Source organism: Crocodylus siamensis, chromosome 1 (assembly GCF_052110815.1).
Source record: "Crocodylus siamensis isolate JL-2025a chromosome 1, ASM5211081v1, whole genome shotgun sequence".
Taxonomy (NCBI): domain Eukaryota; kingdom Metazoa; phylum Chordata; order Crocodylia; family Crocodylidae; genus Crocodylus; species Crocodylus siamensis.
The window spans coordinates 163,607,393-163,634,452 of NC_143395.1; the positions used below are offsets into that span (position 1 = coordinate 163,607,393).

Genomic DNA, 27,060 nt, shown 5'->3' on the forward strand with positions numbered 1-27,060 from the left:
GTGACAGAAGGGTTAAGAAGCTGCAGAATTGTCAGAGAAAGACTAAATGAGCATAAACCTAGGAAGATGCAAAGAGGTAAGATAGGCCATCTTATGCATGGCAATTTGACAAGACAAGATGACTAAAGCATATTTTGTATTCTGCATCTCTTACAACTCAGGAATAGAGCCGGGTGCACACTATGTAATAGAATCATGGAGAGTTAGGGTCGGAAGGACCTCCAGAGGTCTTCTAGTCTACCCCCCTGTTCAAACCAGGACCTTCCCAAACTAGATCATCCCAGCCAAAGCTTTGTCTAGCTGAGTTTTGAAAACCTCCAAGGGTGGAGCTTCCACCACCTCTCTGGGTAACCTGTTCCAGTTATTACCCTCCTGGCGAGACAATTCTTCCTAATGTCTAACCTAAACTTCCCTTGCTGCAACTTGAGGCCATTGCTTCTTGTGTCAATGCCCAGTTTAGCAAAACAGCACTGGGAATGAAGCTATGCTGCATCCAACAACCATAAGACAGTTCCTAGAACGTGGAAACTAACACCATTGGTGCATCCACAAATGCAAGCATGTGCGCTTGCAGCAGTTCAGATAGAAGCTATGCCATTGAGCCAGGGCTTTTTGCCTCAGTGCACATGCCCAGACATGCATTTGTGTGGGACAAATTGTGCCACTTGGGGAAAAATAACCCTGCCTGACTCCTGAACCTGCATACAGGGGGAGCTTGAGCCCAGGGCCAACACCTGTGCTATACCCAGCAGTATAAAAAGCTGCCTTGTCCTGGCCCCATCAGTACAAAAAGTTGCCCTATCAAGTAGCTCAGGGTTACTCGCTCTCAGGAGCTTCTGGGGCCACTACACCCTGTGTCAGCTGGACTGCTAAAACAACCCTGCACCCTTTACCCACTGCAGCAGTCTGACCTGCTGCACACCTGCCAGACCCAGATGGAGACTGCACAGCCAGTAGAGGCATCTGCCCCTCGAGGCCAGCTGTGACTGCAAAGTTGGCCTTCATGTGACACTACTGCCATGTGTGCCCCCTGCACAGCCATCTAGGCAGCTATTACCTGGAAGATGTTCCAGGTGTGGTGGCCTGGTCTGAACTGTCAAAGCATGTCCTCCTGGCCCCAACTGGCCAAGAGGTCAGCCACCTCCAACTGGGTCCAAGGTGCCAGCTCTGAGCAGGCAGGGTCCTGCCACTGGCCTCCCTAGCAGGAATTCTGGTGTCCCCTACTGGAAAACTGAAAAATCCCCAATAAAAAAAAATCCTGAAGTCACTCTATAAAATCCCCCGAAATCCATGTTCCTCCACAATTAAAACAAAAGACCGAGAGAGAGAGAGCAAGAGTTCAGTTGGGCAAAGTTTTATTGATAGATCTACAGTATTAAAGCAATTTGGAAGCCTACCAGTGTCTCTATCACCATAATAAAGTGAATTCTAAATCCTTATATGTTTTGCTGCCACCCCACCCCTGCAGGGCCCACATGCCCCACCCCCACTGCTACCTAGTCTCCCAGATTGCTGCCCCGCCTGGTCCCATCCCCCGCTGGCTCCCACAGCCCTCCCGCCCACTCCCCCAGACCTCCCAATGGCTGCCCTGCCCATCCCCATGTCTTGCTTATACCCCCAGCCCTCCAATGGCTGACTCCCCCCACCTCCAGCTCCGGCGCTTAAAAAAAAAAAGCCTTTACTCACCAGCAGTAGCAGGAGCTCTGGGGTCTCCTGGTAGAGTCCCCCATGCAGCACAGGGCAGCAAGGCCCAGGTTGGTGCCGCTGCAGCTGGCTCCCAGCCCCTCACTGTGCATGGGGGCACCAGTGACCCCAACAGCAGCTGCTAGTGCCAGTGAGTACAGGGTTTTTGTTTTAAATTGCCGGGATGCTGGGGCCCAGAAAGGCAGTAATTGGCGGATGGCAGGAGATAGGGTTGGGCCAGGCAGTGCAGTGGATGGAGGGGGGGGCAGGCAGGGGATGGAGGAGCAGGCAGCTGTCCCCTCCCCCCACTCCCTACCCTGGTACAGCTCCCTGCAGCTGGCATGCTGCCTGTTCTGCACAGGCAGGGCTTCAGCACCAGGGCAAGGGCCAACCATAGAGACGTTCTGGCTGCTACCAGAGCATCTCTGTGGAGGACCCAATTGCTGGTTGCCTGCCCTGCCTTTTTCCGCTGCAGGTTTTTTTTCTCCGACCCTTGGATATGGGGTCTAATTTGCATTGCGGGGAACATTTTTTCATTCCTGCGTGCGCCTCTTCCAGCATGTCAAAGGGCTTTGAGATGCTGCAAGATGCACGTGCATGCTCATCTGGACGTGCCCTATGATTCTAGCAATGCTCACTCAGGAGTGAGGGGAACTGTATTGGGAACAGCTCTAGAAAAGAGATACAGCCCAACAAGGCTCCATTCCTGCCTGAGCACCAAACCAGCTAATCCAGGAGTCAGCAATATACATTCTGCAGAGCCACAGGGCTTTTTGCCTGTGCCCATGCCCAGGCTGAGGCAGAGCAGCGTGAAGCTCCACCAGTGCAAGGGTATTGGTGGCTGCACCCGTGCCACTGCTACTTCTCTACAACCCCGCTCCCTTTCCCCAGTCCCCAATGCTGCAAGTGCAAGCACAGCTTGTACCAGCAACAGAGTAGACTGGGCCAGGAAAAAACAGAAACAGCATGAAAGCAGCTTCTTGGTGCCAACACAGCTCTCCATCAACCAGAAGCTGCACTTTCCTCCCTGGCTCCAGTGTAAGGGCTGGGAGAAGTAGTGGTGGCAGCTGCGTGGCTCCAACAGAGATGCAGGGAAAGAACAAACACCCTGCCCTCCCCCACAAAGCTCTCCAGCCTGCACCAGAATGGGGCATGGCTGTTCTGACATGTGGCTTGAAAAAAGTTCCCAGCTCCTGAGCCAATGAAACATCTGCAGACTTCAGGGCATGATCTTCCATTTCTGTTACTTGCATAGCACCACACAGAACAGGGCTCTGGTCCATGACAGGAACTCCTCTGCACCACAATACAAAGAGTTCAGAAAACAGCTCTAAGAGGGGACAAAAAAAAATTCTGACTGGATATTTATCTACTGGACTAGATGATCTTCAGTGTTTTCCTGTTTTCATGCCATTGTGTAACCCTTATGAAAGAACAGGTCCATGATGACTGAAGTTCTTGGCCCCATTTCATGGACCACTCAGGTGGTAAATTAAAGAGCATCCAAATATTTGCTGCTCAGACTGGCAGGTCTAATGGCAGGCCTCCCAGTCACATCTTCCCACTTGGGACATGCCAAGCTCAATACCTTGTCAGCTCATAGCAGAACTGCTCTCAAAGCACTCATCCATTTTCAGCCCTCCTCTGTGAACAAAATCAGGCACTTCGGTGCCCACCACATTTACTCAACTGCGCAAACAAGCACCCAACATTCCAGTTGGATTGTGAACAAATCATTCAAGTGTCAGATTTTAATGAGCCAGAGAAAAAACAAGTTAAAAAGGAGAAGCCCCAACACAAAAAACAAGAAACAAAATTTTAAAAAAATGCAGAACTGCTTTTTGGATATTGCTGATTTAAGATAAAGTCCTTCAACACCCTTGGAGTTACTGTGTGAATTTACTCTGAAGTAACATCAAAAACCCATTTTATACAGTGCTGGCAGAATTTGTTGCATGCCCAGTAAATCCCCTCTGTGCACATCACCTGCTAGACAAAGATTTCTTTCACATACACTGTCAATAAAGGAAAGAAGTCGACTACCTACAGGGAATGACACACCCAAAGAAGGTTTCCTTACCTGTATTTTCCCCATGGCAGCACTGAACTGCTCTTCAGCAGTGGCCTGAAACGTCCTTGCAATTGCAGCTGCATCACCACCAAGAAAAACTTGCCGAAGCTGTCCTGCTTGGGTTTCTACGACTGCCTTGCTCAGCTTAGCCAGACCTCTCATCAGCATGAAGATGTCGCCCGCCATGACTAACCCCTGTACGTGCTGAAAGACAGAGTCAGAGTCATGGAATACAGCAACTAGGGAAAGATTTCCAATTGCACAGCCCCAATGCCTTCCAGCCCCTCTAGGCAACTGCTCCCATTAGGAAGGCTCTTCGGCTCAGATCTCCAAAAGGATGCTGGCCAAGTTGAATCCCAGAAGATGATGGCCACATTTTATAAGTGTGCAGTGAAGGATAACACTCGGGGATCCTCCACACCCTAAGATTCATATACAATACTTTAGGGGAAGCAGAGGTGGGTAAATCTCCTAATCCTGGGCATCTATATCTCATTCCTTCCCTAACTTCTATGAGTTCACAAGCAGAATTTTCAGGACCCCAAAAAGGTCACATTGCCAGGGCTGGCTCTCTCGTACATGGACTCCTCCAAGCACTTCAATACAGAACACAGGGATGCTATTTAAGGCACAACTCAACCCATGGAAAATTCTCTCTGGTCTGGAAGAATATAGTCATCAATGAGTCATTCAGTTCTGGTTGCAGTCTCTACAGGTTACTATCAGACTACTTCCTGGATAACCATGCAAAGTCATCATTTCATTTTTAGAGCATGTTCCATCAACGTGCACACGTGCACTCACGCACAAGCACAAAACAAGTCATGAACATCAGTACAGTCCAAGTGCGGTAAACCCAGTCAATGGCACATACAACACTATGCCATCCAGTCTTTAAGTGACTGGATCCAGTTGTCTTCTGAGAAAAACTTAACCCTTTTTGTAGAGAAGCCCTATGTGCCAATTGCACAGAAAAAGCACAGCTTGCCTTGGGATACAACAACTGAATTCCAGGACAGCCTGAAGAAATAGCATCAATGAGTCATTTACAGTTCTGGCTGCAGTCTCCACAAGTCACCATGAGACTATTTCCTGGATAACCGTTCAAAGTCATCATTTCATTTTCAGACATTTTGTCAACGTGTGCATGTGCATGCATGCATGTACGCACACACGCACAAGCACAGGACAAGTCAAGCACATTAGCACAGTCCAAGTGCTGTAAACCCAGTCAATGGAACATACAGTTATTATGCCATCCACAAACTAGAAATGACTAGATCCAGTTGCCTTCTGAGCAAAAAACATAACCTTCCTTGAAGAGAAGCTCTACATACGAGTCACACAGAAGCAGGATGGCTAGTCTCGGGATAAGACAGATGAATTCTAGGCCAGCCTGACAGTTCTTGTAAATCAAGGGCAAAAATTCTTGGTTACTGACGTATCTGTTGAACAAATGGAATGATCAAGGGCTGACAACATGGATCATTCTCTCTATTTATTATTATACTATACTATACAGCCATTTACTATTATAATATTACTGTTATAATGGATACATGACAACCTCTAAGTACGGCATAACTTATACCATTAGGGGCACAGAGGTCGACAATGTATCTGCACTACAGATGAACCAATAAGTAAAATGAGAATTTACATCAAATGCGTCACATTTTTTGCAGGTCACTTGTTACAGAAGGTATCCAACATGCCCTGGCTGGAACAAGAGGAATCAAGCAAAAGCTTTGCTTTCAAAAGTACTCCACTTCAAGAATTTCAAAGCCTGGTGCTTAATATTATGCTAACACTGTATCATTTACTTTTAAAACTTAAAATATATCCTGTCAGGTAAGAAAAGGGGCTTACTACATCACTCTGCAAGAAATATCCCTCCTCCCCCGCCATTTTTACACTAAAACTTTTGCCTAATCTTGAACAAACATTCAATATTCACCCAGTGCATCTACAGCAGGGGTCAGCAACCTTTTCAGGCTGCAGGCCAGATTGACCCAGTTCAGGTCAGAGGTGGGGTGGCTCAGAAGGCATTCACTAGGACCCAGCCATTGGCACCACTGCTTTTTCCACCAGCTGCACAGGGAAAGCACCTGTAACAGGGCTTTCCCTGCCCACATCCCCTGCCCCCCCAGAGGCACAGGAGGTGTCAAAGCCCTCACCCCAACCAGGGAACTGCCAGTTACAGACACCCTCCACTCCCATAATGCCTCAGGTAAAAAGCAGTGGCACTGGGCACCTGCATCTGACCCAAACTTGTTCAATTCAGCTCCTGACACTTCACAACCATGGGTCAGATCAAATGGCTCCATGAGGGGGCCATAGGTTGCTAATGCCTAATCTACAGGACTGTTGTCTGGACTGGAAAAAACTAAGGTATTAATCAGCACAGCATTATTGTCCAAGCTGAAATACTAAAGCTCCGCTCTCACTATCTGGAGCACTGGGAGATGGAGTTGAAACTACTGGAACAAGAATAATGTATTCAAAGAAAATTAAAGGGATCCATACTAACACCTAGCCCCTCTAACAAATTAAATATTAAAACCAAACTCTTCCTTTCACTCAAACAGGAGTTCAGAAGCTGATTTTGCCACCAGACCACAGAAGTCATATAGCTGATAAGCTGCTTAAGAATTGATGTCTTGCAACAAAAACAACAAAAAAATAAAATAAAATTGAGATGCTAAAAAGCCACAAATGGTGCATATATTGAGCAATGTTTTCTCAACGCTCAACTGCTAAATATAACAATGAGCAAATACAACCAGTTCCCATTTGTTGGTTTGAGCTATAAAGCAGATATTGAGTCAAACTCACTGCTACCAAAATTCTGTTGACTTCCATGAGATTGCATCCATTTCAGCCAGCAACGTTTTAACCCTTTCACAACCTACAAGACTTTACCTATAGTAAGTTAATTCAAAATGCTCAGGGATGAGACCCAGGAGACTGCCTTTCAGCACCTCTGCATATGAAGTGGGCCATCTACCTGGCAGTTACAAGCTCAGCCAAGGTGGCCATATAAGTCTGCCTTTATTAGGATGTGGGGAGGCATAGCACAGCAGGACTTATGTCCATTTTCTATCCAAACATTTTTGTCTATCATGTCGGACACAAGCACCAAATGGACTCCTGGGGTCCACTAGGAAGCACGACTCTTTGCAAAAAGGCTCCACGACAGTGGGATGTTACTAAAATAAGAAACATCAAGTAGTAGACTATATAAAAGAAACAGTTCTATACACCTAATGTTAAACTGGAGAGGTGCTTGTTGTTTCACTATATATGGTAACACAGTACTGTAGGTATGCCTAGATTTTTATAAAGTCACACTGGACATAGGTCCTGCCTTAAGAAGCTTGTACATCAACTCAAAAACTGAGCACTCCTCAGTTCCACGAGGGTGTAAAATTGTCAATGGCAAGGAGATCACCACAAATAAAAGTCAATGAAAGTAGGATTTAAAGAGAGTCACAACCTTGAATTCTGCTGCACATGTTACTGTTAGCTCCCCTCTTATTCTTAACGTTCTGCATGCCACAAGTTGGTCAGTATCAAAACATTAAGTAGAGCAAAGGAAAAAAACAGCTTTGTTGTAATGGTTAATCCTTGGGCCAAGGCTGCTGTCAACAAGTTAAAGCTTAGATGGTGCCTGGTTACAGACCTCTTCCACGAGGAAGTTGTAAACCAGGAGAATAAACATTCATTTTCAATAATGTTAGGGTCCCCAGGAAGGCAGATTTCCTGTGCAGAAAAAAAGGAAAAAGAGCAAAGCACCCAATTTTGAAGAGCTCATGGACAAAAGGACATACAAAACTCAGTTACTCTGAGAGAGATATGGAAAGTGGAAGTCAAGAGACTATCAAGGCACGGACAGGAAGGCATAGAAGAGAATGAAAATAACTGGGAGAAAAAGGAGGCCAGAACTAGGAAGATTACTTTTTCCTCTCTTGTGGTCTGATCCCATGTCCCTGACCTCCTTTCATGAAGGGGTTGGGAGGGGTGGGGGATGGACAGTAAAAATGATAAAAATCCTAGAAGACAAGAAGGAGTAAAGAAACACAATAATATCTGCCACATCAGGGTTCAAGACAGTTGAGCCAAATACTAGACTCAGGTGTTCAAATCCAATGCAGCAAACAGTGGAGGAACACTTTGTTCTATTAGAGCAACATTACCGCAAAAGGATAGTACAAGCAACCATCTCTGAAAGAAAAAAGAAAAAGAAAGAAAACAAGTTCAACCAGCCTTGGCCTCCCATTTGTAAAGACAAGTTATAACATGGTTAGAATGATTTCTGAAAACCCATCATCAAGAACAGGCAGAAACTAGACCACTTTCCATACTGACAAACCAGTCACATTTGCCAACAGTCAAGCTGTTTGTAAACCTGGCTAGAAAAAGTTTTGTGGCCAACCTTGGCTTATTGTCCTAGCACAGACAAAGCTAGGGTGGCTCAGTTTAGTTAACCTTGTGTTTCACATCTAGAGCACATCTCTGAAAAAATGTCCCACAGCTCTTAAATGGAAGAGGACAGGAAGTTGTTGGGAAGAATAACATCAAGTCACTTGTGCATAACATCAAGTCACTAAGTGTCAAAAAAGTAGCGGGAATGGGGGATTAGAGAGTTAAATTACATGCCATGCTTGCAGATCATCTGCCCCCTGATACTGGACTGACTTTCAAGCCCAGCTGAAATCATACAAACTAAATAAATAAATAAAAATATCAAGAAACATCAACCTCAACTGAATGTTTTTACACATGACAACTCTGTGATACAGTATCCTGCTTTACAGAAATTTCAAACATACAGCTCTCAGGCTGCATATGGCCCACAGAGGTGTTCTATCCAGCACACTTGGCTACGGACTGGCAAACAGAAGTTATGGGGTGTGGTGGGGTGAAAACAGCCTGCTGCAGAGCCTGGGTCCCTTAAACCCTGGTAGACGTGGCAATTAGCAAGCAAGGGCTGACAGTCCCAATCATCACCCATCTCCACTGCCATGGTCCTACCTCCCTAGCCAGGGCTGATGCCACACTGTCACACAGTACCCTGCAAGCCAGGGGTACCCCATGGCAAGCCAGAGCTGCCAGCACTGCATGCCCCAAGCTGGATCTGGCCCTCAAGGAGCCCTGTGGTCTGGATCTGCCCTGGGGCAAGAATTGAGTTTAGCACCCCTGGTGTCAGCTACTAAGAACAGCATGCTGAAAGACAAGACATCCCCACCCCTCCCAAATATTTGAGTGCAATATTTTAACAACTACTTAAGCAACAACCACATGAGTACACACTTACAGAAAGACACTCCTTTAGAGTGAATGGTACAGCACCAGATCTGAGGCAAATTGCATATGCCTTCAACAAGACCGGGTACCTGTTAAAACTTCATGTTCATGCATTTACATCAGTCCCTCCGCCAAAAATAATGGATCAACTTTTGATCCTTATGCAGTCCAACCAGATGCCTGAACAGTCAGGAACTCCGGCAGCTACTTTCCTCTTTCAACTTTTTTAAAAGGTATCAATAATTTAAAAATCAATAAAGTACTGTAATAGACCCCAACACAGGAAGTTTATATTTCTGGCCCTCCTAAAGAACACACATGCACACAGTTGGAGTTCCATGTTCCATTCCCCCCAACACACTCCAGGGACCACTCCACTCACCAGTACTCACACCTGCCTCTCCGGCAGGGAGAGGAGTAAGTCAGCGGGGTACGTGCACAACACGGGGGTTTAATCAGCCCTAAATTGAAGCGGTGTTTTTTAAAACCCACCGCTTCAATTTAGGGCCCCTGTTTTGTCTACACACACCCTAACACTAGTTTTTAAACTAGTAGAGCAACTGTAACCTACGTAGTCCTCAACTCCTAAAAGGTAAAAGTGCCCATTTTTTGGTCTGTAATAATACTTTAAGACACTGAGGAATTTATAATGGTGGGTGGGCACAAACAAAAAGCAAGTTCCCATACTAGATACAATGGTGGGGGGGGGTTCTACCAGAAATCAGCATCTCAATTTTACCAAAGGGAAAAACCGAGGCACAAAGAGGTGAAGCGACTCATCCCAGTGTCTCTAGTAAGATATGGCTAAGCTATGGAAAGCACCAGGTATTCTAGTCCTAACTCGCCAGCCTAACATTTTATCCACTAGCCCAGATAGGCCTCCTGTACCATTACTTATCTATACCCATCTACTTTACCCAGATTTAAGAGAAAAAAAGGCCAAGGGAGATAAAAGGGAGCTGACTGATGGAGCAACAAAGCAACGAATTAATTTCCACGCCTGTGACAAACTTCACCAAGGCTGAGCCTATGTTACCATTCTTCAAAGTACCCATTACTGCTATCACTAGGGAACCTGGTTATCTCTGATTTAACAGATAAATGGGAAACCAGGTTTCTCCTTATGCACTTTAACATCCCTACCTTCCCCTCCAGTTCCTGCTGTTGCTACTGCGAGCTGAAGCTCTGAAGCTTGCCATGGTGGAGGGAAAGGTTGTTTTTGTTGCGGCTGGATGACACAGTGATAGCTGGGGATCCAAGTTTTCTCTGATTTAAAAAAAATCTCCAATTTTTGGGTTAAAAAAAGTAACCCCAAGCCCACATTTTTCCATGATTAAAATGAAACAGTATTATACATTATTGGTGGTGTTTCATTTAAAATCATGGAAAAATGGGTATTTGGGGTTATGGGGGTTTTTTTTAACCCAAAAGTGGGTTTTTTTTAAAATTGGAGAAAACCTGGATCCCTGGCTATCACTGTGTCATCCAGCCCCAACTTGGTATCCCATTTGTTCCCTGCACACCACAGACAAATGTTTACCCAACAAATTCATGCTGTGACCATAAGTAAAAGGTACCATTTTGAAAACACTAATATCTAGCTCTCATATCACACTTTCATGCAGTTTGATAGTAGATATAAATCTGCCTTCACATCACCTACAGCAGTGGCAAGTTCCATCCCCCACCCTAATTCCCCTATATATCAGGGTCAACATTCTGAAATGTGTTCTCATTAACTAGCTTCCTTGTGTCCTAAATGACCAGGATGTCCACAGAGCAGTAAAAAGAGATGGCGTTTTCCCCCTTTATAAGGAACCAAAATAGTTCCTAAAGTTCAGCTAAAGAGACTCAACATTTTGTACATCAGGATCAGTGACATTCCTCTCCAAATAACTAAACTGGCAGAAGGCAAGACAGAATGACACCTTAGGCCCTAGTCTGGAAGCCCTGCCTTCTGTCTGACCTCAAACTACACACAGCTAACTAGTTCTCTCTAGGTTTACTTAGTTAAGAAATGGAGGAGCTGTAGAGTTACCAAGCCCTTCTCTGCTAGGAATTCTGGGGTATTTACTTTTGAGGGACACAGCTTATTTAGTTAAACATGTACAAGCTCTGACAACACTTTTAAAAATATCCTTGCACAAATAAGATGGCATGCTTCCCTGCCTTCTGCCTAACTTCAGACTAAGGGGAGGAGGGTGCAACAACCACTCTCAACAAATAATAACTACCAGTGACATTTAAAACTGAAACATCTTCAAATGCAGCCCAACCCTTTTGCCCTCTAATCACTGCTGTAGCAGTCAATGCTTTGATTCAAAGTGGGCTGTCTTTCCAAAAATTTCTGGAGGATTAATGGTAGCATAAAAGTGATGTTCCTCTTTTTTTTTTTTTTTTTTTTTTTTTTTTAACCAATAACAGCTGACGGGGAAGCCTGAATGAACAGTTTTCCCCATAAATAGCTTGAGATGCAATAAAGGAATTTAAAAAAAAACAAAAACCCAAACTCTTCACGTTGGCTTTGGACACCAAGAGTCTGCATGCTGCTCACTTTATTTTAGGCAGATACATCAGTGCAGAATGAATGTTCTGCACTGATGGCTTTACTTGCTTCATTCTGGTTAGGTCAGACATTGTCAGGGGATAGGCAAAAAACACTGTCGTGACCCACGTGTCTGGAATTAATGGAACTGCTTTCTACGCAGGTCAGAGATCTAGAAATAATTCACTTTCACCAATTAAGAGTCTAACACGAGACTTCATCCTCTTTATTAAAGGCTCCCTGCTCTAGTTGGTGCCATCCTGATTGAAAATGTTTTAATTTTAATCCCCACAAAGCCAAATTCTGCTCTCGGTGGGTGTGTACACATGTACCATCTTTCTGACCACTAGACTGAGGTATATTATCTTGAGTCGCATTAGTTAATATTGCCACGTGTCACAGGATAGCTGCTACCAAGTAAAGGAGCTCTGTGTGTGTGCTTCAACATGGCTTAACTTGGCATCTTAGCTGACTTAGTTAATAGGGCTGTGCAAAGCTTTGGTAGCTGATTCAATTTGGAGGAGATTCGACCTGATTCAGGGACCGAATCCCCGAATATGAATCGAATATCCATTAAAAGCTCCGAATTGATATGAAGCTTTTCCGAATCTATTCAGATGCTTCAGAAAAGATTTGGCGGCTTTGGAGATTCGGTCATAAACTAAACAGGCACCTGACAGCTCTCTCCAGCTGGTAAGTCTGTTAAGGGTTGGGAGAGGGAAGGGGTGTGGGGGAGGGAGGGACTGGGACAAGCTGACCAGCTGGGATGGGGGGACAATATTTGGGGAGGGGGAGTGAGGGATGTGGGCGCAGCAGTGCTGAGAACAGAAGTTCTGCCCCGCTACTGCTTGCTCAGCTGGGGGTGGGGGGGGAAGATTACAGAAACGGGATGTAGGTGTGACTCGCTCTAGGTGGAAGGGAGTAAGCAGCAGCAGAGCACAGCCCCCACTCAGCGCTGCTGCACCTCCCGCACTGGCTGGCAAGTGGCAGCAGAGCAGAGCCCCCACTCCCAGTGCTGTTGCACAGTAGTGCTGGGAACGGGGGCCATGCCCTGCTGCCACGCACAGCAAGCCACACCAGCATCGTGCCTCCCCCCCATGCCAGCTGGGCAAATGGCAGCAGGGTATAGCCCCTGCAGCTCCCTCTGCCGGGGCAGAGGCAGGCACAGCCAGAGGAGCTGTGGGAGAAGCCCCCAAAGCTGCCCTGCCCCAGCCTCCCAGCATTTAAAAAAAAGAAAAGCCCTGCACTCACAGCACTAGCAGCAGCAATAGAGGCCTCTGGGCACCCGTGGCAGAGCACTCCCACACAGCACAGGGCAGTGGGGGGCAACAGGGATCACCCCCCCCAACCGCCTGACACCCACACAGCAGCTGCCCCATGAAGCAGGTACGGCATGGCTCAGAAGCGCACTGCATGCTGCCTGGGAGCTGGGGCGGCTCCACCTGTAAGCTAGAGCCCAGCATTGCTCACCCCCAGCTCCCAGAAAGCATGCAACACCCTGCTGAGCTGCCCTGCACCCATGCAATGTGACAGCTGCTGCGCAGGTGCCAGGTGTGGGGGGTAGGCAATCCCCGTTGCCCCATGCTGTGCAGGGGGGGGCTCTGCCACAAGCACCCAGAGGCCCCAGTCACCGGTGCTGCAGCTGGGTCAGTGGAGGGCTTTTTTAAGTGCTGAGAGGCTGGGGCTAGGCAAGGCAGCCACGGGGACTTCTCTCACGGCTCCCTCTGCCTTGGAAGCCGCGGGAGAACCTGCAGCCGCCTGGTTGTGCCTGCCTCTCCCCAGCCAATCCAAATCACCGAAGCTCTCCAAATCAGTGCCGAATCTTCCAAAGCCAATTCATCCAAATCCATTCAGGGCAGTGATCTGAATCAAATCACTGTCCTCCAAATTGGTCAAATCCTAATTGAATACTTCCCTATTTGCACAGGCCTATTAGTTAAGTTGCCTTATTTTAAGTCAACTTAGACATCTGTAGGCACCAAATTATATTCCTGTTAGAGGTGCACCGATATATCAGTCCAATACCAGATCAGCACCAATATAAAGAAAATTATCTGCATCAGAAATCACCAACAATTTGACCAATAAATGGCCTGTATATGCGTGCAACTGTAGCGTAGCATAGCATATAGGCAGAAAGGGCCACAGCCCAGGAGAGCTGCATGCAGCTGTTAAGTCTGTTGTGGCAGACAGAGAGGGGGGTAAGGAAAGGCTGAAGGGGGGCAGATCAAGCCCCCCATTATGAGGGAGGGAGTGGGGCCGGGGCAGGGACTGCGGTAGGTGCTGCCCAGCTGGGGTTGGCTCCCACCACTGTGCACACCTCAGGGGGGCATATGCCCCCAGATCTGCACAGAGCAGGAGGGCTGCCACTGCAGGCCGAGGTTGTGCCAGGCTCTTCCCAGCGGGGGGTTGGGCTGGGCAGTGACACTGGGAGGAAGGGTTGGGGGGCCTGAAATGCATTTGAGTGACTGCAACTCCCTCCCTGTAGCCCTCTTCCAGCACTGCAGCCCCCCCCCCCCGACATCCCCCCCCAATGAAGTTCCCAGCCCACACCCCCCACCAGGAAGAGCCCAGCACAGTCCCAGCCCACAGCAGCAGACCCCCTGCCCTGCGCAGATCCAGAGGCACAACCCCCCCACAACCCCTGTGCCCTCCCAAGGTGCACGCAGCAGCAGGAGCTGCCCCCACCCCTCCCTGCACCCCCCAGACAAGCCACTGCTCCATCCTGTACTCTGTCCTGGCTGGGCAGTGACTGCCCCAGCCCCATGCCTTCCCTCACCATGCGGGCCTTGATCTACCTCCCCATGACCCTTTCCCAGCCCCCAGCCCTTCCAGTACAACAGACTTACCAGCTCTCCACACTGTATCAGAAATCAGATCAGTATCAGCTGATATTCCTCCTTACAAATTGGCTGTTGTTACTGAACCCCAAAATCTATTGGTGCACCCCCAATTCCTGTACAACTCCTCTGACTTGTACCCCTGCTGCTGCACTGGAATCAACAAAAATGTTACCTGTATATCACAAATATTCATCTCTTGAGGGAAAAACTGCACGTTGGGAGGAAACACACAGCTCTTTGCCATTTCAATTTATTAAACTCTTTAAGAATAGTCTACTTAACAGAGATAATCACTAGAAGCTAATCTAATACTTTCTCCTTGACCCCATAAAACAAAACATACAAGATGGTCCCTCAGCTAAGCCCTCTCATAAAAGAGCAGGTCCCCCCCAGCAAAAAAGACACACAATCACCACCAGCAACCCAATCTTCTGGAAGGAAAACTGCTGCCAGTCGTGCCTTACTGGCTTTGAGTGCTTCTATTAAGAGGACTTTTGCACAACTGGCCTCACGTATTTAAATTGTGAGTCTATCAACAAGATAATTTCTACCATTTCCTCTTTGAACAGCTAGGGTTTAAGCTGCAAGTTTTAGGAAGTAAAATTCCCTCCCCCCCATTTGCCCAGACAGTGGACTAGAACCAAAGGAAGAAGAACTCAGGACAGTCACTAGACAGCTGATCTGCTGAAGATACAAGTTCTGTTATACTACAGCACAACCTAATTAAATCATTTAATTTCCCAAGCAATTAGTTTCTCCCTGTAAGTCTTCAGAAGGAGTACTGGGGGTTCAAATGCCTATTGTCCTCAGTAACCAACTAGTTTTCCTCCACTCTGAAGCAGTTACAAATTTTCCAGTTCTGCTGTTCCATTTTAAACTAACACTGCCAATTAAAAAAAAAAAAAAAAAAAAAAAAACACACACCCCTATCAGAAAATCTTTTTATCTAGGCTAATCTATAGTCTCACTCTGCTGATGTAATGTACCAGCACCAGCTCCTGTTGTACAGAACACCTAAAATTACTATAAATGAAAGTTTACGAAACAGCCAATATCTTTTTCATTTTTCCAGTATGTGCATTTGGCAATCTTTTAAAAATAGCCTGTTTCACTATCAGCTCTGCATAGAAAGTTCAGGCTCTAATCGTATAAACACAAGTAGGACTAATACATTAAAGCTAAACACAAGTAATAAGGTTTTCTTTGTGTGGCTTTTTCTTGCTATACCTGAAAAAACGATATATTAAGAAAACAGGAAAACATGGTAACAAAGCCACATCAATTGTCGGGGGTGGGGAGGGGGAGAGTAGATGGGATAAATAATTTTAGATTTTAAACCTATTTGTGAAACTAAGTTTCAAGATTCTGATAAAGGAAAAAAAGGGATAAGACATTAGTAATACCAAATGGAGATTTATTACCTGTCAACTGCACATGCTATTGTCAAAAGGCACAAAAGCTACCCTCTATTACAAAGTAGCTTAAAGCTATAAATAAACCATTCCTTTTATTTTAAACACTGTTGATTAAGCTGTGACATAACTAGTGTCTCAAAACACTGTTTTAAATGCAAGACACTTTCAAAAATAAAAAAGTTCTGTTTAGTGAATCCAGGAGACACATTCCAAATAAAGCTAAGAGCACAAACATATCACTTGCCACAATACCAGTTACTTAAAGAAGACTTGCAAACTGGTTCTGCCCTGTCACAAAAGTCAGATTTTATTGACAGTTTTAACTGTGAAAGTATGCCGAATACTGGATAGGAACAATAAACTGATAAGTAATGTACATGCTTTGGAAACAAGCTTGAAGTCCTTCAGGCTGAAGACTTACTCTGTACTTTAAGACAATCTACTACAGACTGCTAAAAAACCCAGGAGTGGTCCTATGAAGTGAGGAATATCTAACTGATATATAACCTCTTGTCAGCCATAACTCACACTAAGTTCTACAAAGGAGGTCAGCACCACCATCACCTGCACATTACTGAAAAGGAAACCAAGGAAAAAAGGGGAACTGCCTCACCCAAAGCCAGGGAACAGACCAGCAGCAGAACCAGAAACAGAACCCAAGTCCCCATGTACTGCTCTGTCCATTAAGACACAATGCCCTAACACATCTCTTTCTATAGAGTAATACCCAAACCACAGGGAACAAAACAGGAGCCAAGGAGATGGTCAGTCAGCCATCTATTTTCCCAACATATTATGAAAGGAATTATCAAACCGGTTGAATCTGTCTACCCCAAAATTTTGCATAACTACACAGATCCGAACTCTTTTAAAAACTGACCATGTAGAGAAGAAGCATTGCTCAACTTACAACTGTGCTGGACACCCACATTTGTTTACGAGACATAGGAAGATATCTGGCTTTTGATCATGTGTTTATCACCCTTCAGTGGCTATGAATTATTGCATATAAATTTAGTGGCCTGGACTACAGGTACTTATTGCATGCATCTTGCCAACTAGGTGAAGACAGCTCTTTCGTTACTTCTCTGAACACGAAACCAACAACCCTAGTCCCTCACTATTGATCCTGAAGGAATGTATGCATAACCAGACCTTGGGAAGCTGAATTTTGGTCTTGTCCTACAAGTTAGGGCTAAGTTCAAACTGAGCAGCTTCTCAATACATACAAACCTATTTATAAGATAGCTAGAAAATTAGTGACCTTGCTACCAAAAAGAATTTTCCAGTTCCTGTTTTGCTATCAGTTCTTTTTATCTGCATACGCTCAGGACACTGGGCCATGTAGAAAATAAATCCTTAGAGACACCACAGGTCAAATGGGATCACCTAATGTACCATTCAAGTTTTGTTCTCTTGAGAGTGAAACTAGGCCTACTAGAATTCCTACATTTTAAATTTCAACTCTGATACTGGCCCTGGACAAATTATATAACCTTTCTGGTTTGGGTTCTCTTTTCATTATATGGAAATATACATAACACATCTTGGACATTTGTACATATAAAGCAGGAGACAAGAGCTTCAGTGCTACATATCACTACCATAATTATCTTCATGCTTTGCAAGTTCTTAGGCTTGTAATAAAGAAATTGTATACCCCTCTCCCAAGCTACAGAAGTCAAGGCTGCATACAAAGTTATGGAGAACTTAAATGGTATTTTTCAGGGCATCTACTTGACTTAGGAGGATGCACCAATTCTTTAGAAGCAATAAAAAGAGCAAGACTGCCAAAGAGGAGAAAGAACAAGCAAGTTTCTTCTGGTCATGTGTAGCACTGCATCTCCCTTGGCTGGGATGATCTAGTTGGGGATGGTCCTGCTTTGAGCAGGCGGTTGGACTAGATCAGTGTTTCTCAACCTGTGGTTCACAACCCAAAAGTGGATTACAAACTTTAAAAATGGATTCTTTAAAAGGAGAAAAACGTGGGAAACTGTGGCTTTTCCCTTGCAAGCTGGCAAAGTTCCAAGATTGAAAGGTCACTTTCTTCACACACACACACACACCCCCTTAATAATAACATTTAATCCTATCTTTCTCCCCTGTAGGCAAGAAGGGTTTCACATCTTCAGCCAGTTTCAATATGTTCATGCAATTGCCAGATGATCTTTGTAATCATCTTTTTCCTTACCTCCCACACCCAAACTCTTGAAAATGCAGGCACCCAGTCTTCAGTCACATAATTTAACCCATATCACCTAATCTTTATGAGACCTTAGGAGGGAACATCTCTTCCACAAGACCACCAGTATGTGGTTACAACCCAGGAGCAAACTCCATCAGGGCAGACACTGTCATCAACCTTTCCAAAGCAATGCGCTGAAATAACAGCGTAATTTGAGGTGACCCAGTGTTTCCAACCAGCCACCACAGCTTCTTACTGGTGCTGAATTGTGGCTAAAATCATGCTGCAAAATGCCCCTGCCACCAAAATGCTGCTGCTATCTGGGCTCCACGGGCCAAACTAAATCACCCGGCAAGTCAGATCTGGCCTTCAGGCCAAGGGATACCAACACGCACTGTCTAGTGACTAAATTAAGTGCTTTGATTATCACGTTTATGAAAAAAAAATTGTTTTGCCGAGCAGCTGCAGGGAGAAACTAGGTTAAACACAAATCTAAGCTTGTAACATTTTTAGGCAGTACAGAGGATTTATATAAGCTACCTTAGCAGGGATAGCATGCTTCCCATGTTCAGTCAACAAAATACCTAACAAAATTCCAACGCTGTAAAAAACCTCTTTTATACAGATGTAACTATATCCACTCGGTGATCATCCCTCATTGCAAAACAGATGTGTACACACATGCCAAAAAGACAGAGAAGGCAAAACTACACACCCTGTCATTTCTTGCTTTTATTCGCCCATTTAAGGTTATTTAAATGCAGTTGATGGAATTTAAAAATATAAATACTAGCTATCCTAGAGACCAGAACAGCTGCGAGTTCCGTGCATGTGTTGAAATGTAGGTTTTTGTGAACAAAAATCAACATTTGTCAGTGTGTATCCATTGCTTCATGGCAAAGGCGGCTTTTACTGTGTATTCCACTTCCCAGCCCTACCCTAATCATTATGCTCTGCAGTAAATAAAGGTTTTGGCTCTGTACAAACAGAATTTGTTTTACCATCATTCCCATTTCAAAAGGAAAGCATGTATCAAGATATGAAGAGAACTACAAGACCAGAAATCACCAGGGCAACTAATACAGATGTCGGTCCTCCCATTCTGGGGCACAGCGCTACTGCAAGAGAGTACAAGCTTGACTCTAGAGCTTCTTCCTACAGATTCTTCCATTAAACAATGTTAGATTGTAACAGCCAGAACAGTTAGGCAGATCACATGGTACTTAATGTAGCGCTTCTGTCTTGCTACATCCACCCTCAGGCAGCACAGTTCACCCACTGGTATAATACTGTGATTGTGGGAACAAAAAGGAAACACAGATACTTGCATACCTGGCGATTCATTCAGCTACGTATTTCAAAAGGTAGCAATCCCTACATCAAATACAATATTCCGCAGTAAGTTGTAAAGAAGCAAAGGGCCAAAGTTATCCCTTGTTACTCCTCTGGTGTCAAAGTGACTCCCAGGGAGAACTATTACCCACAAACAGATTTTATGTGAACAATAAGTCAGGAGAGCAGTAATCCAAGACCTCCCCTTCTCTATATGTTTTTTCCAGAAACTGACAACCTGATAAACAGGGTATTAAATAACAGACTTCCACCTGCCTTTAAGGGGGCTATTTTGGAAGACTGCAAGCCAACTAATTCTCTTCTTCCAGCACAGATTCAGAATAGGCTATTTTTAGACTGCCTTAAATACTGCAGATGAAACATTCATTATGGCTTCACGTAATGCAGAACAGCTGGAAGCTGGCTTGTACATGCAACTCTCTTTGACTGCAATGAAACAAAGTGACCAGTGAACTAACAGTAAGCTTATAAAGAGGAACTCTTATCTTCTGACCCTTCATTTTATTTATCACATTACATTATTTTTAAAAAAGAGAAAGTTTGCCTCTTTGCTACCTCTGTTAAATCCCTGAAGGTCACCTGTGTTTCTCCTTGTGAGGAACATAAAAAAGTTGGGCTGGAAAGGACCTCAAGAGGTCATCTAGTCCAGCCCTTTCTCAAGTCAGGGATGGTTTAGCCTAGGAGAATCCTGGCAAGTGTTTGTCCAACCTGCTCTTGAAAATTTCCAAATCCCACCCCACTCAGCCTTCTCTTCTCCCAAATAAACAACCCTAGTTCTTTCAGCCTTTCCTCATAAGTTGTTTCCCAAGCCTATCAATCATTTTTGTTGCTCTCTACTAAACAGACTCTTTCCAATCTGTCCACATCCTTTTTGAAGCATCAGGCCCGAAACTGGACACAGTACTCCAGGTGAGTCCTCAACAGTGTTGGTGAGTTGCAATGATTTTTCAAAACATAACTGATTTATCTACATGATAAATCATCTAAACAGCACAACATACAATGATTTATCTAAACTTTCAAGACTATAAAGGTAATTGTTGGCAAACAACAAAAAAAATGTAAATTGAGCTCACAGTGTGTTTGATATAGAGAAAAAATTGAGTTATTTGTTCCCAAAGGAATGGTAAGCATATCACTCCTGCTACACTGTCCTTTACACTAAGAGAAAGGACAATGAGCCAAAAAACTTACTCTATCAAACATAAATCCAGGAGCTATTGCTTTTTTATTTTGTTTTTACTGAGATAAATAACCCATTTTCATCAGCCTTTTCATCTCAGAACCGTATTTCTAGTCTACTTTGCAATTCAAAGTCAGCTATACCTTCCTAGCATGTTATATACCAAAGCAATAATTTTGGGGTTTTGGATGCCAATACTTGAAGCATATTCAGTGCTCACTGTTGGGCACAATCAAATCTTGAACAAGATCTTCACCTTAGCTGAGGAATAGATGCTGCATTTGTCCAAGGCCCAGTCATGCCTGCGTTTGTCCTGGAGCAGAAAAGTTGCAGGATTGGTATGTGCACACATCACACTTCTAATCAGGGTTTAATAAGCAGCAGAATACACTGCCATTTGTTTGAGTTTTTTGCAGTGATTCAATAATGCAATCCTGGATAACTGTTCGGGCACACTTTGCAATTTCCTGGGACAAACTTAGCACTTAGGCCACAAACTTTTCTAGAGCCTGACCCAGGGCCAATGGACATGGATGTGCAAATGATTGGATTCTGTCCTCCCAAGATGTATGTGGCATCTGTTCATAGCCTTAGTTAAATAAAACAGAAGCCAAGAATATATGATTTTTTTTTCCCCATGAGACTGCTACCAACAGACAAAGACATCATAAAGGGCAGTTATGAAGTGTCATATCAGACATGTCTGTTCTTTTTTTTTTTTTTTAAAAAAAAAAAAAGGAAAACAAGCACACTCTCTTAAAATTAACCGTTTCAGTTACTGAGTAGAACAGTTAGTGCCTTTACTCCCTTTACTCCCCCCCTTGGACAGTGAATAGTTTGTGTCACCATGGTTATAGATAGTTACTTTATCAAACAAGTTTCTTTTTCTTATTCTTATATACTACTGCACCGCTACAAGATCAGAGGCTCCAAAATTGTATGGGGGGGGCAGTTGCTCCACCTCCTTGCTCTTGGTTCATTCAATAGGATGCATGTGAAGATCTTGGTGATATACAAGAAACATCAGTTTTTAAGTAACATGCATTTCAGCAGAAATTTCAATGAACTGTTAATAGCTATGACTAAAGACCAACCAATTAATTTCAACAATAATTTAATGAAAAATGAAATTACAATTGTATCAGTCAGATTTAATTAAGGACTAAACAAATAAAAGCAATCTATATCTAAAGGAGTGAAAAGTTCTTTTTAAAAGTCAGTACAAGTCCATTATTTTTCATCCACAGTAACAGACCTGTAGATTTTCTGAACATGAGATGCAAGACTATTTTTACAAATACTGAATGTCCAAGATTTTCATGCACATGTTGGTACCTAGCCATGTTAAGCCAGCTCATGGCCCCTTTTTTACATAGTTGCAGAAAGCTTTAAGGAATTAGTTTCTTCATCCAATCATCACTACCTTAAACATGAGGCTTTCTAAAGATTTTTGGTAAGTTTTTACAACTGAATTCTTATTTTACACTTTCTTGTAACTATGACAATGGTGATCTACCACATTACATATTTTAGTACATGAACTAGGAGATAGCCAATTTTTCTCACTCTCCTAAAAAGGAGGAGATGGTGAGGAATGTAAATGCAGTGCTTTCAAATTGCATCTCTCTGCTTTAATATATGCCTCTTCATTTCACTGGAACCCTCCCTACAACTACACACCCCAACACAGCTACACACCATTTTTCACTAGCATTTTTACAACATGATGAAGTTAGCTTCAACTCACAAAAGTTAGTATGCATCTACTTCACTTAACGTCTAAGATGCAAACCTGCTCTGCCTTCTACTTAATGCCAGACTAACCTGGCTAAGTCTCACTTTTACAACAATGAACCAGGGCCCAAGGCATGCAAACTGCTGAGCACACAAGGCAGCCAGCACTTTACAGGGCAGAGCAGACAGTTAACCTCTCATAAACCTGTTGTTAACACAACTTAAAGTGGCATGCATTTAGAGAAAGGCAGCATACAAAAAAGCCAAACATTGAGCAAGTTCTGGATTGCAAATACCACACGTTAAGCAATATCATACATTAAAATGATCCAAAGTCCAAGTGTGCTCCTTTTTACCATAACTAATCAGGTGAAATAACTATGACCAGATACAGCGTTGAAAATGGTTCTCAAGCTGTAGCAAATACAAAGGTTGAAGTAATAATACAGATATTGCCAATGTTGCTTGTGAACCGAGCTCTCTTAGAATCTCTCTCCTGAAACTATAAATTACTAACGATACAATATACTGCACTGTTTTGTTTTGCCAAGCCCCATCTGCCCTTATCTAAATGAGAACAGAAAGTTTGTTTCAGCTTGTTTGGTCACACACCTGTCATCCGTCCCCACCCCCAAGGGGTCCCCACCCCACTTGAAAAAGTTAACCCCTTCTCTCCCATCTCCTCCTCCTAGAGGAGGACTCAAGCTCAGGGATCACATCAAGCTGCTGCAGGCTACCAGCCAGGGGGCTGCAGTACCATGCAGTGCCCCAGAGTCGAGGCAGCACTGGCAGAGCCAGTGCTACAGAAAGTCATCCCTAGCACCAGCCAGACTTTGGAAGAGCTGACCTGCACTGACAAGCAGGACAGGCACCCTGTGTGTAGCACACATGGCAGGCCGGAGGGGAAGGCAGAGTTGACGGGAGGGGAGAGACAGGTCCCAGAGCAGCAGAAAGAGCAGGGAGCAGAAAACAGAACAGTAGGTGTGGCAGGGAGCACAGGATGAGAGGCACCCAGAACATCAGATGGAGCTGGGAGAGGAAAACAGGGCTACAGGCTGGACAGGAAACATGAAAGGAAGCCAAAAGCAGAGCAGCAGGCCAAACGGGCAACATGAAGGAGGACCGAAAGCAGAGCAGCAGGACAGACAGAGGGGAGCCAAAAGCAGAGAAAGAGACTAGATAGGAAACAAAGACAGGAGCCAAAAGCAGAACAGGAGACTAGATGGGAAACAGAGGGGAGGTGAAAGCAGAGCAGCAGGCCAGACAGGAAACACGAAGAGGAGCCGAAAGCAGAGCAACAGATCAGTAGGGAGCACGGGGGAGGGGGCGAAAGCAGCGTAGCCCCTTCCCGGGCACCCAGGGCAGGGAGCGGCGCAAGGCTGGGGCTCGTCTGCAGCTCCACCCCCCACGGTGCCAGGCGCGGGCAGGAACGCGCGTGCGCCTGTCCCGAGTGACCCCCCCACGGAGGACGGCGGCTATTAACCGTTAACTGCCGCTACAGCGTTCGGTAGCACCCCTCCCGCCGCTCTCACCTGCGCCGCCGCCACAGCCGCCACCGCCACGCGGCCTGACGCTTGTTTACCAACTCGCCAGCCCCTGGCCGCAGCCCGGCCTCGCGCCCGGCCTCCCGACCGCTCCCATTGGCCGTCGCCGCTGCCCCGCCCCGAGTCGGAACGCCGCGACTTAGCGCGAGGCCCTTCCGCAGCGCCCCCGCCCCGAGAAGAACGTGCAGCGCTCGTGCACCCCGCGTTTCCTCCAATCGGGGGAAGAGGCGGGGGGAAGCTCCACCAATGAGGAGGCGGTGCTGGCCAAGCGCCGCCCCCGCGGGGGTTTGCGCGGCCAAGTGGCTGCAAGGGGACGTGAGGCCCGTGCTGGGTGGGGGAAAGTAACCTGGGTGCTACGTGCGCAGGGGCAGCTCCGCGCCAGCTGCCGCCCCGCCCTGGAAAGCCTGGAGCCCGCCAGGAATTGGTGACAGACCTGCACAGGCACGTGGGACTGGCCCATGGGAGGAGGGCTGAGTGGCAGGTTTTGCTGGGGTTGCAAGCCCCTGACATAATAAGCTTTCCCATAAGGCCAAGGTCACACAGACCAGGAGCTGCCAAGCTTCCTTCCTATGGCTAAAGCCGTGGTGGATATTGTTCCCCCAGCTTAGCCTGTGCCCACCCTCCGCTGAGCACCCATCTGGCTGGGTGCTTCTGCAGGGGGGTTGGCCTGGCACCTGGTTTGTCACAAGTTGCACCAGGCCCCTGCCTACAAGACAGCGGGCTGCTACGGTGTCCTGTAGGGTAGGCCTCATGCAGCGGGAGTTGAACTACACACCTTTGTTTCCCTGCCCTGAATGATGCCACCTTATGGTTGCCAACCCCCCAGGATTGCCCTGGAGGCTCCAGGAATTAGATATAATCTCCAGGAGACTGCTGAGAGTCACCCGGGAGATAAATGATAGGGCATTCATTAAAATAAACAGATTGACTTTTATTGGTAAATGTTTAGGATTGGGAATCCAGAAACAAGATAACAAAGCTGATAGGGAAATACAGATTGCCTGATTGAGGGACTAACAATAGAGGGATGGGGGTGAGCAACTAGGTTACAGGAGATACAGTGTTAGCCAACTAAGCCTGGGGGCGGGTAATAAGGGGAAGGGGAGGGAGTGGGTTCACGACGCTGAGAGAGAAAGGAGATAGATGCACACAAACCCATTACAGTGGTCCGCGATGGTGGAGGAAGTGGTTCGGAGGAAGTGCCTCAGTCCATATAGAGTCTCATCTATGGGTGGAGCAGGGTCATCTGTGGTCAAAGAATCCTCTTGGAGTGAAGGTCCGTCTGGCACAGAGCTGGAGGGGCAGTTCAGGCGGTCCCCTCCGGGTCCGGTCTGGCAGCGGCTCGTCTGGTGGGGTCAGGGTACCAGCGGTGGCCCGTGATGTGTTCCACGTAGAAGTTGCGGGACCAGCGGATGGTGTCAGACACCATGAGGCAGCGCATCAACTTGGCGTAGCGCCGGGAGACGCGGCAGGCACGCAGGATGCTCTCGTTGCTGGGGTCCCAGGCTCCGAGTGTTCCCATGATGAGTGTGTCAACCGTCACCCTCAGGGTGTCGCCCAGCCAGGCATACTTCTCCCGCTTGCAAGCCCAGGCATTGGTGAAGGCTTGGCACCGGTTCTCAAAGGGGATGGTGACGTCCATGATCACAGCCTTCTTGGCCTCTTCGTTGGTGATGACTATGTCGGGTCGCATCTGGCTCTCGCAGCCTGGGACGGTGCAGTTCATGGAGATCGCCCCTGCTGCGGCCAGGATGGCCCTCACCAGGCAGTCCTGGACAGCGTTGTGGTGGAGCTGCCAGGCTCCTTAAATGTTGAATCTGATTTATAAAGTAGTCCACTGGGTTTTTAAAATGCAATAGCAATGTACATTTGCTTTTCTGAGTACAGTACAGTAGATCAGTCATTAATGTCATTACATCACATGATGAAACCTCCTGGAATAGATTAAAACAGAGTTGGCAACTCTGTGCCACCTTCTCTCTGGCATTTGCCCTGGAAGTGATCAGGGCTGCCACAGACCATGCCATCACCACTCCCCTGGCGACACCCCAGTCGCTGTGGTCCTGGAGGATCTCCCCTCGCCTATCGGCTCCAGGACTGGGTCTCCATACCCTTCTTCAGCTGGTCTTGAGCTTCTCAGCCTTTTGGCTCACTACTGCCAGGGTCACAAGTGGGATAAGTATGCCCCAATGGCCAACATCCTGAGGAACTGCAGCTACAATGTGAGAGCTGACATGCTCATCATGGGAGAACTCAGAGCCTGGGACCCCAGCAACAAAAGCATCCTGCGTGCCTGCTGTGTCTCCCACCTCTACGCCAAGCTGATGCGGAGCCTCATGGTGTCTGATACCATCTGCTGGTCCCAGGACATCTACATCGAACACATCATGGGCCAGCGCCAGTACACTGACACCACCAAATCAACCACCACTGGACCAAACCCAGAGGGGACCACCTGAACCCCCCTCTGCACCTAGCGGGCTCTGAGAACTATTCTTAACCACAGACCACTCCACACTGCAAGGACCCCCACAATAGCATTCCATGGACTGAGCAACTTCCTCATTCAACTCACCCCCTGCACCACTGCAGACTTTTTGTATGGATTTGTTTGTATCCATCTTCTTTTCTCTCTCAGGGTCGCAACTCCCTCCCTCCCCTTCTCCCCCTTTTCCGCCCCTTAAATGGCCTACATTGTATCTGTGTAACCTAGTTGTGCTCCCCTCCTCACCCCCATCCCTCCTATGTTAGTCCCTTGCTCAAGCACTCCGTATTTCCCTTGTCATTCTTGTTTCATGATTCTTAACATTTTCTGATAAATGTTAAAGCTGTACTGGCCTGTTGCTCAGGCTGAGATGGATTTGAATGGCATTGTGTAATTGTGGGATGCACCCCTATCAAATCCACTGCAAACAAGACGCCATACAAATCTTGTAATTAGCTTCCCAGTGGCCAACTTCCAGTGGGAGGAGATCTCAGCTACATACCTATGTTATTTCATAGATTTTCATAGACATTAGGGCTGGAAGGGACCTCGGGAGATCATCGAGTCCAGCCCCCTGCCCAAAGGGCAGGAAGTCAACTGGGGTCATAGGATCCCAGCAAGATAAGCAGGGGTATGGAAATGGGGGACTCCTCCCTAGTTTGCTCCTGTGGCTGTTGGCTAAGGGCAAGTGAGACTTGGGGCGGGGGGGCGG

The 27,060-nt window shown here is 46.2% G+C and overlaps 1 protein-coding gene across 1 annotated transcript in view; it reads right to left on the reverse strand.

Annotated features, from left to right (window-relative positions):
* The window catches only part of COQ8A (coenzyme Q8A), a 64,473-nt gene extending 40,450 nt beyond the window's left edge, over positions 1-24,023 (reverse strand). Inside the window, exons 1-2 of the mRNA XM_090047515.1 lie at positions 23,852-24,023; positions 3,764-3,958 (exon numbers count right to left, since the gene is read on the reverse strand). Coding sequence (XP_089903641.1) covers positions 3,764-3,940 — 177 coding nt within the window. The 5' untranslated portion in view covers positions 3,941-3,958; positions 23,852-24,023. The remainder of the gene's footprint in view (positions 1-3,763; positions 3,959-23,851) is intronic.
* Between the last annotated feature and the right edge of the window lie 3,037 nt (positions 24,024-27,060).